The sequence below is a fragment of the Tiliqua scincoides genome, chromosome 1 (assembly GCF_035046505.1).
Source record: "Tiliqua scincoides isolate rTilSci1 chromosome 1, rTilSci1.hap2, whole genome shotgun sequence".
In the NCBI taxonomy this organism is placed as follows: domain Eukaryota; kingdom Metazoa; phylum Chordata; class Lepidosauria; order Squamata; family Scincidae; genus Tiliqua; species Tiliqua scincoides.
The window spans coordinates 264,890,116-264,905,684 of NC_089821.1; the positions used below are offsets into that span (position 1 = coordinate 264,890,116).

The 15,569-nt window shown below is 44.7% G+C and overlaps 1 protein-coding gene across 1 annotated transcript in view; it reads right to left on the reverse strand.

The window, feature by feature from the left end:
- Window positions 1–13,003: 13,003 nt before the first annotated feature.
- FBLN7 (fibulin 7) overlaps window positions 13,004–15,569 on the reverse strand; it is a 33,489-nt gene continuing 30,923 nt past the window's right edge. The window contains exon 8 of the mRNA XM_066611851.1: window positions 13,004–13,376. Coding sequence (XP_066467948.1) covers window positions 13,004–13,376 — 373 coding nt within the window. The remainder of the gene's footprint in view (window positions 13,377–15,569) is intronic.

Sequence of the window (15,569 nt, forward strand, 5' to 3'; positions counted from 1 at the left end):
GATCACAAGGAATTCATCTCAAGGCAGTAGTAGCTAGGGAAGTGTAGCTAGACAGATAAAGTTTTATTCTTCTTGGTCAGGACAGCATTACCAGACCCTGGAAATGACAGTTCAACTGAGACTGCCAGTTCAATCCACTCATCCACTAATATTGTTGCTGTGCAGTGATATTGCTGAAACGAGCCCATGCTTCCCAGCTCAGAAACATGTTGGTGGTTCATCATTCCCTGGCACCTGGCACAGAGCCATAGTACTGGGAAATTTAGCAGGAGGTTCATGAGGGTGGGAGTGTGGGAGAGGATCCAACCTTGTTGTGCCCCTGATAATGTAGTTACAAGTGAGACAGATTTCAAACTTGTCTCAGAACAGGGCTTGGAATAAGGGGAATTCTAAACCTGACCTGGGGAGTTGGCCCCCTGTCATGGATATGTACATGTTAGGCCTTGGTTAGCATGTGAAGCCTGAACCAAACTAAGTCAGTAACGGAGAAATGGCTAGCAGTTCTTAGCTGCAAGAATGTGAGTAAAAAAACAAAAGGATTGTTGTCTCTCCTTTGCTGGCCAGAAAGGACAGATAACAAGAATTACAACCTATTGGAATGTTAGCACCTCTGCAGACAGAAAGGCACCTTATCAAGCTGATGAAGTGCAGCTGTGGATCTCCAGTTAGGAGGGGTAAGAACTAAGAGGGCGAGCAACCAGGCCCACTTTGAGAAGGTTCTGTCCTCAAAAGTTTCTGATTGGACAGTCTAAATAACTATGAAGTCACCTCAGTACTATTAGCTTAATATATAATGATGCTAGTTATAATTATATTAGCAGTATAATAATGAGTGCCCCAAGGGGTGTGTCCGGTTCTTCTTGGGCAGAGGTTGTGGGTGCAACATCCTGCAGGACATGAGCTCCATTGTCCACCATGGGCATCTGGCCTCACAGGTAGCCTGGAGCTAAAAGATCTACAAGAGAAGCTGACCCAGGTGAGAGTTAGGTATTAATAGAGATAGCCAGCTAGCTTTATTATTTTATTGCTGATATGTTTCCTAGATGTTTATGCCTCTAGCATTTGCTGCCTTACTGTAACTTTATGTAACCTTATGTACTTAATAAACTAAAATCTCTTTTACCAAGTTATTTCATTGCCTGTTGGGGACAAAGGTTCAGGGTCCTGTTCAGCAAGCTACCAAGTGCTCATTGAGGTCTAGTAACTTGAGGACTGAAGCTTTAATTGGAGAAAGTGCTCAGTGCCTGCAAGGGATAGAATTAAGCCTGGAGGGTCTCAGTGTCCCTGGACTGAGGCACTGGCACATACAGGGTGGTGGCAGTACTACTGGACAGGGGGGCCTTGAGGGCTTTAGGGTTCAAGAACCAAGAACTCTGAGCACCCCAAACTCCTCTAAGTTTGCGACATCCCCTCACAATAATTCACCACCCAAGGCTGTTGTTCTTAGAGACTCCACCTGAAGTCCTTCAACAGCCCTTATCCAACATGGCTCCAAACCAGAGCAGCACAATCATTTGAAGTTTCTGCCAGGAAAGGTGGATTTCTAGCAGTCCTAAGCTTTTGGTGTTCTTGGGTTAATATATACCTTCCCTGGTAGTTCTTAATCGGAGTTCATTTCACTTTGGGAACCCTGGCTCATACTTTCTGGAGCCTGTTCCCTGCCTGTGTGACTGAATGGTTCCCACCAAAGAGGTCCCTCCAGGGCTTACTGAACATCCTGAAAGCTTACAGCCTGGGTGGAATAAGAGTGTTTTGTTACCTAAGTGTTTTGTTACCTGTTTGTAAACGTTGTTACTCATTCTGAAGGGTAAATTACAAGCCCAAGTAAATATAATAGTCCATCTCATAGTAGACGAATGCATTTCAGAGGTGCAATCTGTACATCAGTGATATTTCTGAGTGCTAAAGCAAGGAACAGCCAATGACCTGTGGCACTATGGTAATTCCAAAGTGTAAAAGTATCCTTTTTAAAATTCCACTGGGAAAAGTGCCTTTGCTAACCTCACACACCCCTTCCACAGTGTTGCACTTTGATATACATATTCTTGGATTAACGCTTGGCCGTTGGGCTCACCATGCCAATGGTAGTGGCTATTTTTAAGACATAAACCAAACTTTCAGCTGTATGTAGACACACTTGCAATTCTATCCCTCTCATTGCTTTCAGATCAACTACTGTACTTGCAACCTCAAATATACTGCCTGGGGAATTCTAGCTAATGCAAACTGCTTCATGCAACTGTACTGAGGTAAAATCAACTGAATAAACAGTAGCACCACTTATTTAAGCCAAATACACATAAAAACGGCCTTTGCAGTATATTAAAATTTTAAAATGTATAGGATGTGTGAATTCTCTGTTGTTCTAGGACAGTGTTTCTCAAACTGTGGATCGGAACCCTCTAGGTGGTTCACGAACCAGTTTCAGGTGGGTCCCCATTCATTTCACTGTGTAATTTATTTTTAATAGATTAGACTTGATGCTCCCATGGTACATGGCTGCATTTGGGGAAATGTTACAGATATGTACTTTTAACAGGCTAGTACTATGTATGTGCTTTTTACAATGATAGTCAATGGGGCTTACTCCTCGGTAAGTGTAGATAGGATTGCAGCCTTTGGGGCTTTGGGGGATGTTTTTGAAACAGATCAGCAACTGCTTAGAAGGGTTAGGAGAGTTCTTTTTTATTTTAAATAAATTTTTAAACATTTTTGTAAACTTTTACTTAATTAATTTGATTTTATCTTGTCATATGGGGGTGTTAAAAATTTTCCTGCTTCTGGCCATGACATCATTTCCAGGCTAATGACATCACTTCCAGTGAGTCCCAACAGATTCATTCTGAAAACTGGGTCCCAGTGCTAAAAAGTTTGTGAGAATCACTGTCCTAGAGAGTGAATGTCTGTCCCTGTGCTGCAATTAAACGTTCCAATCCAGAAAAAAAAAACTTGGTGGCACAGACACATTGCATGTAGGCTGATGCAAAGCACTGAAGCTTCCTGTAGTTTTGCATGGTGAGCGAGAAAACAGAACCTGCATTTGGTGTCGATACCTTGAGTACAGTCAGAATTTGCAGCAAGAGTCTCTTGGTCTGTGTACTGAAGTCCCTGTGGAAAGTCAGTGAAGCTGCAGAGTAGGACAAGAAGGAACAGTATTACTTTCCTAAATCCCAGCAGGACACATTCTCCCAAAAAGCACTTTGGTTCTTCCTGACTGACCAGGCCCAAGTCTTCCTGAGCAACAGTCCACTTGGACTTGACATACAATACTGGCTTTGCTGTCTTTCCAGCGTCTCTTGTACCTTAGCACCTACAAACTGCTCCTTGGGCAGAATATGTTGTTCTCCCTTCAGGCTAAGGGATGGGCTGTAGCTCATGGATAGAGCAACTGCTTTGTATGCAGAAGGTCCCAGATTCAATGACTAGCATATCTAGGGTTGGGAAAGGTACTTGGATTGATGCTGCCAGTCAGTGCAGACCAGAATGTCCTTGGGTGAGCTGGGACCCAGATGAGGGCTTGTAATGTCCATGGCGGGTGGAGGCCCCTGCCCTGGGGTCGATTCCGAGCACAAGGGGCTTACCCGGTCTAGGCGTGGTGGTCGGCGATGAACAAACGAGCGGGAAACAGGTATGGCAGCTTTACATAGATGGTTTATTTGAGTCAGCCTCTTTACATTCATGGGGGCTCGTTACTTCACGACCCCCTTCCATCTAGGCTGATGTCGCTGCCATCAGCACAGCTCCGGCCCTGGTCCTTCGGGTTCTTTGGAGCTTTTGGTCCAGGCCTCCCTGCCCGGGCCCCTCGGCCCTGTGGCAGTGTTCTGGAAGACCCTGCCCTGGCTGGGGTCAGGCTGGTTGGCCTTGGGAGAGCCCACGGCTCCTTGGTGCTGGCTCCCTTCTCCGCAGGTTCTCCTGGGTTGTAGTTGGCATCGAGCGCCCGTCTCGCCCACCAAGACTCTCCAGGGTATGCCCTCTGGGCCTGGGCAGGCCCTGGGTCAGGGAGGTCTCTGTCCCAGCCTCCTCCCTCTAGAGCTGACCACAGCCCCCTCCCTATGGAGGCCTCTCTCCATTCTCTTTGGCCTGGGTTACCTTCTCCCACCAGCTTCCCTCTGGCCTTCCACCCCTCTGGAGAGGAGTGACCTCCCTCTTCCCCCTCCAGCTCCCTTATGAGGCTTACCTCAGGTCTGCCTAACCCCACCCTTCCAACCCACGTGTCTTCCTGCTCCCAGCTGTTCCCTGTCTCTACTTCTGTGTAGGTGTCCTGCACAGGCCTCCAGTCCTGCTGACACTCGGGGCTTACTCCCGAGTAGGCCTTGACTCCCAAGGAGACCCCTGTGTCCAGGGAACTCCTGGCCACCTGAGCCGAGCCGAGCCCAGGTGACAGGGCTACAAAAATGTTGCCACCACCATTTTATTTGAGACTCAAGCCTGTACAATCTGAACAGTAACCAGGGTTCATTGTATTGTACCTACACAGAAGCCCATGGTTACACAACCCCCCCCGCCCCCCACAGTCACACATTATGGGAGGAAGTCTTGTGTTTAAATCCAATCACTGTTTAAGCATCTCCTACATTACTGTATGCAAACTTGAACTGCCTTGTGTTGGTATTGTTTCCACTCAGCCTTTGTAAGTTTCCTCTTCTAGGAAGCCAGCCATTGACTCCATTGGATAACTGACATCCTGATCCCCATTCAAATTTATACATAATCCAAGCACCCAGCCTTGTGTTAGCAACCAGGGAAGGAGACATGGAAGGAGGTGTCAGAGGTAAGGAATGCTATAGGGCAGGTGTAGACCAAGAGGGATGAGAGAAGGAGACACTGCCAAGGTTCTGGGGAGCCCAATTATCATGTGGGTCCACTGCTGCCAAACTATCACTTTGCAGAGCACCTCTTAGCTGCTGAACTGTGAAGTGACACTTTGGCAGAAGTGGTACCACTAAAAGGGTGACCTGTGTGATAATTGGACTCTCCCAGCATGATAATTGAGGTGTCCCATAACTTGGAAATATGAACAAAATTTGCATATTTTCTCTTTTGTGATTTGCAACTAATGAGTTACTAAGTGACCCACAAAATGCTTATTTCTGGCCACCATCTGCTTAATGATGTAACTTTCTGCTTAATGGTGCAGCTCTCAGCAGGCATCATGAATGCTATTTGGCCTGCTGTATGAAACATATTTGACACACAGAGGACGTGTGCTTTAGCAGGTTTTCAGTACCAAGGACAACAACCAAACAGCTCAGATGTTGCTATAAAAACAACTCTGATAAGTACTGTTGCAATTGCAATTCTCCCCTTGCTCGCTACTAGCAGCTAGAGTGCTCTCATAGGTGCTATGCCCTGCTTTTGAGTTTCACATTCCAATAACTCTGGATAGCTGACCAGGCAGCGGTTGAATTCAGAATGAAGGGGTTTGAGTTGTTGGTGAATTCCTAGAGAATGAAGCTCAGGCTCCAAGTTGATGGTATGGAACGCAGTGGCCAGGTCATTCTTTGAGGGAATGTGGTTAACTCTTGAAACAATGCTGGCCCAACCAGGAGGAGCTGGATTCAGCTCCAGATTAGCACTCAGAGATGACAGTACTCATTGTTCAGTGATACTTATGCATTGCAGAATTCTGTGGCATCCTCAGGTGCTGCCTACATATTATTCTCTCTCCACACAGTACTCTTTTGTATGTACATGGCAGTGCAGAAGAGCAGTCTAGGCCAGGGGTGCTCAATACATCGATCGCGATCCACCGGTCGATTGTGAGGCAAAATGAGTCGATCGCAGGCTTCTCTCCCATCCACGCATCCCTTGGAGTGAGCTCAGCCCTGGGAATGACGCTCCCTGGGAGTGAGCTCCTGTCCATGCATCCCTGGAAGTGAGCCCCACCCTGGGAGTGACGCATCCCTGGGAGTGAGCTCCTGTCCACGCATCCCTGGGAGTGAGCCCCGTTGACTCTACTGGGGCTGACTCATGAGTAGACCTGGAGAGGAGCTGCTGGCAGGCTTCTCTCCCGACCACGCATCCCTGGGAGTGAGCCCCGTTAACTCTACTGGGGCTGACTTACCTTTCCCCTGTTTTTGCACTGGTATGTATGGAGATCTGCCCCCCCAACTTCCATCTGTTGGTTCTGTGTGCAAGGGGTTTTGCACTGGTCTTGCTGTGATGTCTATATAGAGATCTTCCCTCCCCCACACCTTTCCCCTGTTTTTGCACTGGTATGTATGGAGATCTGCCCCCCCCCACTTCCATCTGTTGGTTCTGTGTGCAAGGGGTTTTGCACTGGTCTTGCTGTGATGTCTATATAGAGATCTTCCTTCCCCCACACCTTTCCCCTGTTTTTGCACTGGTCTGTATAGAGATCTGCTCCTCCCCCCCCCCACTTGTATTGGAATCGAGGAAGATCTGGTGAGGAGGTAGATGTGGTGTCAGCAGTGGCCCCTTTAAGGGTAAGGCCTGGGCATCCAGCAGAGAGTGCTGCACAGCTGCAGCCACTTGAAGGCAATAGGGCCCTCAGGGATATAAGAGCACCTGAGGCAGGAAGGGCTCCACTTATTTATGTGAGTCAGCCTTTTCCTACATGAAGATCATTAAGTCCAAGTACCATTCCCCCATGACTGATGAACATTTGGAAGTGTTCTTGAGGCTGGCTGTCAGCAGCTACTGTCAGGAATATGCATCCTTGGCTGATTCACTTCAGTGCAAGTCATCAAAGTAAACTCAAGTAATTACAAAAAAGTTTATAGTTAATTATGTTGTGTTGTGCAATATTGGCTCATGTGGTTATGCAAGGTACACCAACATACATTGTACATGTAAATGTTAAATGAACATTGTAAAAAAACTCTGGTAGATCTCCAGGCCTTGCTGGGTTTCAAAGTAGCTCTCGAGCCAAAAAAGCGTGAGCACCCCTGGTCTAGGCAATCCTTGCTGGCTGAAAATAAATGGGTACTTTTGGTGGCATTTTGATGTAAGTTGTGTTTTCAAAACCCATTTGAGCAAAATTTTACATAAGAGTATATCAGAGCAAAGAGAATGTGTTGATCATTTGAAGTCTCTGAAGATGTTCTTCCTAAAGGCCAAGCAGTAAATTTATTTTAACATACTGAAAAATTGGTCAGGAAGGAATTGGTAAACTTGAGCATGCACTGTTTCCATTTGGAAAGGAATTTTGCATGACCATCCTTTCCTTGGCAAATAAAAGGTGATAAATAAATAAATAAATAAATAAATAAATAAATAAAAGGTGATCTTTTGGATAATAGCATTCCTCATATTCTGAGATGTATGGTAGATAAACCACATGCCATGTGGGACATGGAAATCTAAGTAAAGAGATATTTATTGCTTCTGTAGAATGAAACACAATTCAAAGTAGATGAAACGGTTCAGTTTCCACACTTGTTGCATTTGATTCAAACATGACTACACATGTTTATAGCCAGGATGTATTATTTAACAGATCTATGACCTACATATTTCAGAGTGTATGTATTTCATTTTTTAAAAACCACATTGAAATGCATTTTCATTTCCAAAATGCAAACTGGCACAAGTTAACTGTGTTAAAATATAAGCCCAAATTCTCAGGTCCCAGTGCTGCAGGGCAGGGTCGAAGAAAGGAGGGTAAAAGGAGTAATTTGTACCCAGGCCCAGGGTCAATAAGAGGATCTAGGAGCCAAAGGAGAGGGCCCAGAAATTTCCTGGGATCTTACATTTTCCTGTCTACTCAGACTTGTTGCCTGCACAGGATGCTGAGGACACTACCACAAGTGTGCAGCTGCAGCTACTGCAGCCACTGGCAAGCCATATATGCTGGGCCAAGGAATACACACATGACACTCCTTAACACAGTGTCAAATCTGGGAGGAAACTGGCCTGCTCTAGTAGCTTTTTGGCTTGTGGATCTGCTTGCCATGAAGGAGTGTATAGGAGCTCAGGGACACAGCTGTGGGGCTACAGTTGCTGCAGAAGCAAGTTTTAGTGTGCACAGGACACTTTCCATTTTACTGTGAGCCTAAATATGCTAATTTCTATATTTAAAAGATTTTAGAGAGACTTAGGAGTGTGTTTAGTTTTCTGTATTACTGTATCTAGCTGCCAACGCCACGGGGTGGGTAGACCTGAGCTCCAAAGACTTTTCCAGCTGTCTCCCCCCTCCCCCACCTTGTTTCGCCCTTCCCTGCCCCCATTCTGCTCACCCATCACCACCCTCCCCTGCTCTGTTTCATCCCTCCCCTTGCAAAGGGGCCCAAAAGAAACTTTGTGGCCCATAGGATTGAGTTGTGTGTTGGATATAGCAGCTGTACTTTGCATCCTCCTACAAAATAATAATACTGAAAGAGCATCCATGGCGATAGCAAATCACAGGCATTGCAAGCAGAAGGTCCCAAGTTCTTCTTCAGTCAAAGACATTCATGTATCAGGTCTGAGAAAAGCCTTCATGTAGAAGTGCTGCCTGTAAGGAGGCTAGCTGGACCAATGGCCTGATTAGCATAAGGCAGCTTCAAGAGCTTATGCACAGCTCAATCCCCAGAGCAGCTCCAGGTTAACAGAAGGAGGTGAATTAATGCAAAACAGGGCTGCTGTTGGGTTTTTTCCCCATGTACAAGTACAGTGCTAGTGTTTGGTACTCTTGAAAAAATTAATGCCAACACTCATTTGGCTAATTGACGTACTTCACTTCCTGCATAAGCTAGATGATGAGTGTTTAAATGCCCACTAGGCTAAGCTGATCTCAACACATGGTGGCCCACCCACAAGAATCTGGCAAAATGCTGGTGGGAACCACTGCCGCATGGGAAAGTTGTACCCTGAAGGGAATAATCAGTTTTGTTTGCTCCTGTCTGCAAATGACTTCAGATTAGTCCAAGCTTCTTAGCAAATGGCTTAGTCACTTTATTGACATAAATGTTTTGAGATAGGTTTATGTAAAAGGATTAGATGGAGATAAAAGCGCTACAGTCAGCATCTGCGTATTCAAAGATTTTCCCATTAGTATTGTTAACCCAGCTTTTGGTCTCTCCTTTTCCTGATAGCCAGGGGCAGTATGCAGCATGTTCCCCCAAGTGAGCACTGTCAGTTGTGTGCATTGGGAAATGTGTACCCACCTGTTGCCTGCCTGGTGGACTCATCTTTTTCTTGCATGATCAGAGAGAGTAAGAGGAGAGCTTGCCTTTTCCAACAGTGTCCAGCAACACCCATACTGGTGACCCCATACTCTTCTTGTATGCTCAGAGGACATCTGAGGACAATAAGGAACATTTATGTCCTCCTCCAATGTTGCCCAGTGCTGCTGTCAGCTCTTTTAGTAGTTAGTGGAGGTAATGCAAGGAGTGGTCCCAGCATTCCTTCCACAGGGCATTAGGAGAAGTGGTGGTGGAGATGGACACCATTGGAGGAGGTAAATGGGGAATGGGCAGTGGCAACAGGTGATCTCCTCCAACATCCAGCACTGCTGCTGCTACTATTGTCATTACCCTGCCCCTCCCACCCCTAAACACCATGTACTGCCTCCTCCAACAAGCTCTCAGCATTCCCTCTGCCAGCTGCTAGAAGATATGGTGGCAGAGCTGGTTTTTGTCAAGAGTTGTAGTACTGAAAAAAGGATGGATTCTGCCATTAAGAAGGTGGCTGGCTGGGGGAAGTGGTGGATAGGCATGGGATACGGGGCATCCCATGCCAGTTTGTCCCTGGCCCAGCCTATCACCTGAGGCAAAGTTTTCAACTTGACTTATGGCTGAGCTGACCCTGCTGATATCCCTGCTGTGAGTGTGCTTTCAGAACCTGTAGTGTGCAAGTCTTTGACATATTGTTATGGCGGGCAAGGGAGGAAGTGCACAATTTGTGGCTAAAGGTATTACTTTAATGGCACTTAATAGCAAAAAGATATTTTCTTAAAGGAGCATTAATGACTTTTGATGGCTGGTGACTTCTAGCAGGTTGTGCCTTATTTCATAAATGGGAGCTCAAGAGAAACAGTTTTGCTAGTTGGAACACAAGCAACAAAGGAGGCAGAAGTCAACGTTCTGCAACTTGCTCACAAAAAGGGGCTTAAAGGGCTTGTGGTTTGCTTTTGGAGAACTGATGCTGTTTTACAGGTGAGTGCCTTCTGTTTGGGTGTTTGCCAACTCCCTCATATTCAGCATGTATACTTGGAAATAAACAGATAAGGTTTCTGTTATATAGTGGGTCCATGCAAAATAAGGAAGGCATAGAGATAACAGCTCAATACGTTTATTCCATCTTCAGAACAGGATCTGGCAATGAATCTGACACAAGCCAAACACCCCTGACTTTTATAACCTGTAGCTCCGCCCAGACTCCCCATGATTGGTGCAATTGAAACATTAACTAGAGAGCCAATTGAATAGTAGGATTTCGATCCATCACCAGCCATAAGTCTGGGCCAATCCGTTATGCAGGATTTCGATCTTGCATACATAACAGTTTCTATATCCTCTCCACAGTGAAGCTGACCAGATGACAGGTTGCCTCTGGAACTTCTGACCACTGTGGAGAGTACAAACAGTATTTTTTCAGAAGATCTATGGAATACTAGCACTCTGGACTCAGGGAGAAAGATTGACTAGATGTTGGAACACAAAATCTTGTGCCAGAACCCTGTCCCTTTCTATCCCTGTCCACTTACATTCACATTCATATATATGGCCCTGTTTCCAGCACCTGAAGAGGCCTGGGCTGTTTCTCAGCTACACAACAAGTATTGTAGTTGTTTAGGTTGGAACATGACTCAGCCTTTATGGAAGAAGCCTGTCTCAGAAGACAAGTTGCAGGTAAGTGAGGGCAGGAGCCAGAGACAAGTAAGATCAGGTGAGCCTAGGCAGGGTAGTGTTGGCTTGCTGGCATCAGGTCATGGTATATAAGGTGCCAGAGATCTCAAAAGATTCAAGCATCTTACTTTCTGTTCAACTGTGGTGCCATGCCAACAAACAGAACTGCTGATGGGCTGTGCTTTGGGATACCAATGCGACTGGCCAGAGTGCATTATTGCAACTTCTAGGTTATCTTGTCCCATAAGGTTTATGGGCATCTTGGCCCATAAGGCCTCAGACCTGTCTCCTCAGTAGTTGCTTGAGTAAATGGCTCTCAAGATGTCCACATAATATATATGATTTTGTTGTTACTTTTCATGAATGCAGGTGTAAAACCAACCAGGAGAGACTGAGTAAACAAGGCAAATCTGGATGACACGTTTGCCACTGTTCAGATTTATATATATTTAAAAATCCAGATTTTGCTGCTACATCTCAGTTATTGTGATTCATGTTCCCAAAGGCACATACATTAAAGAGGAAGATCAGAAGTACAAGCCAAAGTACTCAATGAAAAATATAAACAAGGACATGTTCAATATCTTTGTGTTCCCTGCATTTCTTGCCCAAACAAGATATATAAGTGAGATCCAATTTCTCATTATAGTGAAGCTGAAGCAAACTGCAGTATGTGCATATTCTCAGGTAAAAATCTTCTGACTCTGATTTCCTTGCAAAAATATGGAATTGTGTTTTTCCTAATTTGAATTTTCCCCAGTATTCTCAATTGTGGCTTTGATTGACTTGAATTATATTAGGAAAAAATGAAAAGTACTGCATTTGGCAAGTTACCGTAGCCATGAAAATGAATCAACAAGACTGACACCTTAGTTTTTAAAAAAGCCATACAGTATTTCAAATGTAAAATTAAAGAGAAAAAAAATCAAGTGTTCAAATCTGAGTTCTGAAGTTTAGCTGAATTTATGGCAATATTTAGGCTGCGTTCTTTTTTTTTTATCTTCTATCACTAGAAGCGCTAGAGAGCTTTCTTTTATGCTTCCAGTGCAATTGGGTCACATCCTTTTTTAAAATTCTAGCATACTAGGCATGCTAGAATTTCTCCAAGTGAGCTGGGGGCTAGAAAAGATGGCCACCACCATGCTTATGTGACTTCCACTTACTTTCTTATCAAAGATTCTTATCAAAAGATTCTTTCTTATCAAAAGATTGTAAAATGAATTAACTTTGACTGGATCATGCCTCATATTTTTTGGATCAGGTCAGCACTTAGCCCTATATAAGTGTTAAAGAGCAGAAGCATATTTTTTGAAATAAAGTGATTGTGCTATTCCTTATATATATTGCCCCACAGAGAAACCATATACTGCTGAATTTCTGTTCTGCACAGGATGCAGGGTGTGGGCAACCAATTGTGTTAAGGATGAGCTGCCTGCATATGTACATGCTGCTTGGGCCAGCTTAGGGCAGGATATATGAGTCAGGTGGGCTGTTGGGTGGATGAGACTACAACAGTAATTCATAATAACTTAGGTGGATTGGCCCACTCAAATTTTTTTAACAGTTTAAAATCTGTTTTGAGAAAGGGGTGATTGTTTTCATGAATGACACAAATGCTAGCCAAATAGCCAATTGGCAACTGCACAAGTGCTTCTGCAAACTAGGAAAAACCAGATTTTCCCTGAGCTCCATCTTGTGGAGAAAATTCACATGTATCCAGACTGTGGTAAGTGCACAGCCACAGCAGGCTTGAATTAGTAACTGCTCAATTGCAAGGCAATGTGTTATGGTTACTTCTTATAAACAGGGTATGGCTGTTTCTGAGGAATAATCACACTGGTCTGGAACATGGGGTGAAAGGGGAGGACTGCTCCCTCTGACTTTACTAAGTGGCACTGTGAAAACTGAAGTGGTTTGTGAGCTGGATTATGGCTGAGAATTGCCAGGTGCCTACCACAAGGCTGCAAAGAAGGGCACAAAGTGTTTTGTAGCAGACAGAGGTACTTCAATCAGTCATTACTGCAGTGCTGGGAAGAAGTATGTCATAGCATAAGCAAGTACCCAATCAGCCATACCCTGAAGTCAGTCCTGGATATTATGGTACAGTTTATGAGAGGCAAAATTTTTAAAAAATGAACCAACTAATCGAGGTTCCTGATGAATAAGAAGTGTCTCTGAGCTATTTATTTCCTTCCTCATATGAACCGCTTCTTCTAAAACTCATAAGCCGACACAAAGACAGTAATCTTGGAAACATGCTTTGCCTGGAAGGAGCGGTCCAGGTATTCGGACATGTCCACCTCCACTTCTGTGATCTGAGGCCCTTGCAGACTCTGCACCAGGATGAGCTCGCCTGTCTGCCTGTCTGAGCGCTGCATCACAAAGTGCCCTCGACTGTTTCCACCGGTGATCCCAAACCGCAAGCTGTCAGGACCGGGCCGTCCAGGAGCTGCAGCAGTTGCCATGCGGAAGAGAGGAGTGGGAGTCACAAGGTTAGATGGAAGCGGGAGGTAATGGAAGGAGATGGTCTTTGGGGCATGATGGCACGATCTGCTGTCCATTGGACATGGGTTCCGTTCACATTGACTAAGAAGGAAAGGGAAAAAACAGAAGATTTAGGCCTTTCAGGATTTTATCATACATCGCAGCTTTGGCTTCCTTTGCTTAGAGTACTTTTACAATCGTGCAGCATACAGGTGGTAATTCAGTAATGTATAGGTGGCAGAAAGTTGTATTGTGTCAGAGTTTGCCAACTGGAGTTGGAATCAGGTTCCACTTCCTTATCAGCAAAACAATACCATCATGCCCAGTATTAACCAAGACCAGGTGGAGGAGAGAGGGCATCTTGTAGGGACTCCTGAGATCATACAACAGAGTGTAACTCTACTCAGGTGGCCTGCAGAATTGGGGATCTCTAAAGTGCTTCAACTAGACCCATACCAACTGTGGACCCCTCACAAGTGCCACTAGGGCTCAGGAATGGTGAGCGCAAACTACTTGGGAAGTCTGATTTTAAATACAGGAGAGGATCAGGATCAAGGCCCCTCTGCTTTATCAGGAACAATGGGCCATCTACATAAATCTTCAATTGCTGCCTGGAAGCTATTGGTGCAACAGCTCCACTGACCAGCTCCACATCTCCTCTGGATAGTATTTCTGCTGCTCAGCACATGGCCCAATAGCTTTGCATTAATTTCACCGAAACTACTGGCCAGTGCCCAGAAGATCATGAATGGGATGTATAATAAACTGCCATGTGCCAAAAGCCCTGACAGTGTACAAAAAAAGGTTGCAAATGACTAGTGAGCTATGACAGCAGATGGAGATATGATTTCCATTTCAAGCTCCAAATGGATGGGAATGTAATAATTGTCAATGTGGTGCAATGTGGACAAGGCATACATTGTATGACTTTTCTCTGGATGAACATGCATATTATTAATAATCATCCAAATTATTATTAATAATTACCTAACAGCTGATCCATATATGTCATTTCCAATCCATCAAGGGAATCTTTTCATGCAATCCTGCTTTCCTGTGTGCATTTCCTTTGCTGGATTGGATAGTAATTTGGATGTACCAAATGCCTACGTGCAATCTCCTAAAACCCAAATAATACCAAGTTTCCATTTTGTTAATGGTTATGCTGCTAACCTACCTTACCCACAAAGGGTTCCCAAGATTGTAATTGTTCTCATCGCAGTTTAAAGCAAAAGTGCACAATCCAGTGCTTAGGTACTTCTAAGTTCCACTGATTTCAGAGGTAGATATTTGAGCACATGGTAAACCAAACCCTTCCACTAAAATAGATGTGACTTAAAAGTTTTGCACTTTGGTTGGATTGTGCCCAGAATGTTGACCTAAATTAAAACAAAGCTGCATTTACAGGATATTGTTCTGATGAGTAATCAACACACAGCATTTTGGCTTTGTATCAAAGAAAATATTAGCAAGTAATCTTACTGACTTGGGGGAAAATATTCATATTGAATGCTTTAAGTCAGATACTGACAAGTTGTTGTAATGTTTCTTGGTCTACGATCAAACAAACTCCAGTAGTTTGACTGTCAAGTTATTCATGCTGATTCTTAGCTTTAAGAGCAATTCAGACCACACAGTGGATTCTGTGTTCAGTAATTATTCTTTTTATCCACTGTTATGATAACATAGATCAGGGGTTTTCAAACTGGAGCGTTGCGAGTCCCCAGCCTGAGGTCCCTGGCCTCTGCCCCTCTAAGGGGCGGGGGCAGCAAGGAAGCAGGGGGGAAGGCAGCGACGCAATTTGCAGGACCGTGTCGCTCAGGGGGCTGCAGGGGCTTGGCTGTACTTACCAGAGCCTCCCATAGCCTCCCAGGGGTGCGGGGAGCCCTGTGCAACTGTCAGCAGGGCTCCCAGAAGCTTAAGAAGTGAAAGTGGAGTGATCACACTCCACTTCCGGTTTAGCGGAGCTGGGGCACGATTGCTCCGCTTTTGCTTTTTTTGGGTGATGATCACAAAACAGGACAACATTGGAAGGTACCAAGTTGACAATGTGACATCTATGTATGTCTACTCAGAAGTAAGTCCCATTACAGTCAATAGTGCTTACTCCTAGGTAAGTGTGGATAGGATTGCAGCCATTGTCTGTTAAAACAGTTAGCAAATACTATCCATTCCAGAATAGCTGAAATGGAAACAACCACACTGTCCCAAAGAGTCAGTGGGAAAGAATAGAAATGCATGGCTATCTATTTCCAAAATGGTTGTTCAGCTAGCTCAGAATTTCTAACTGAAGAG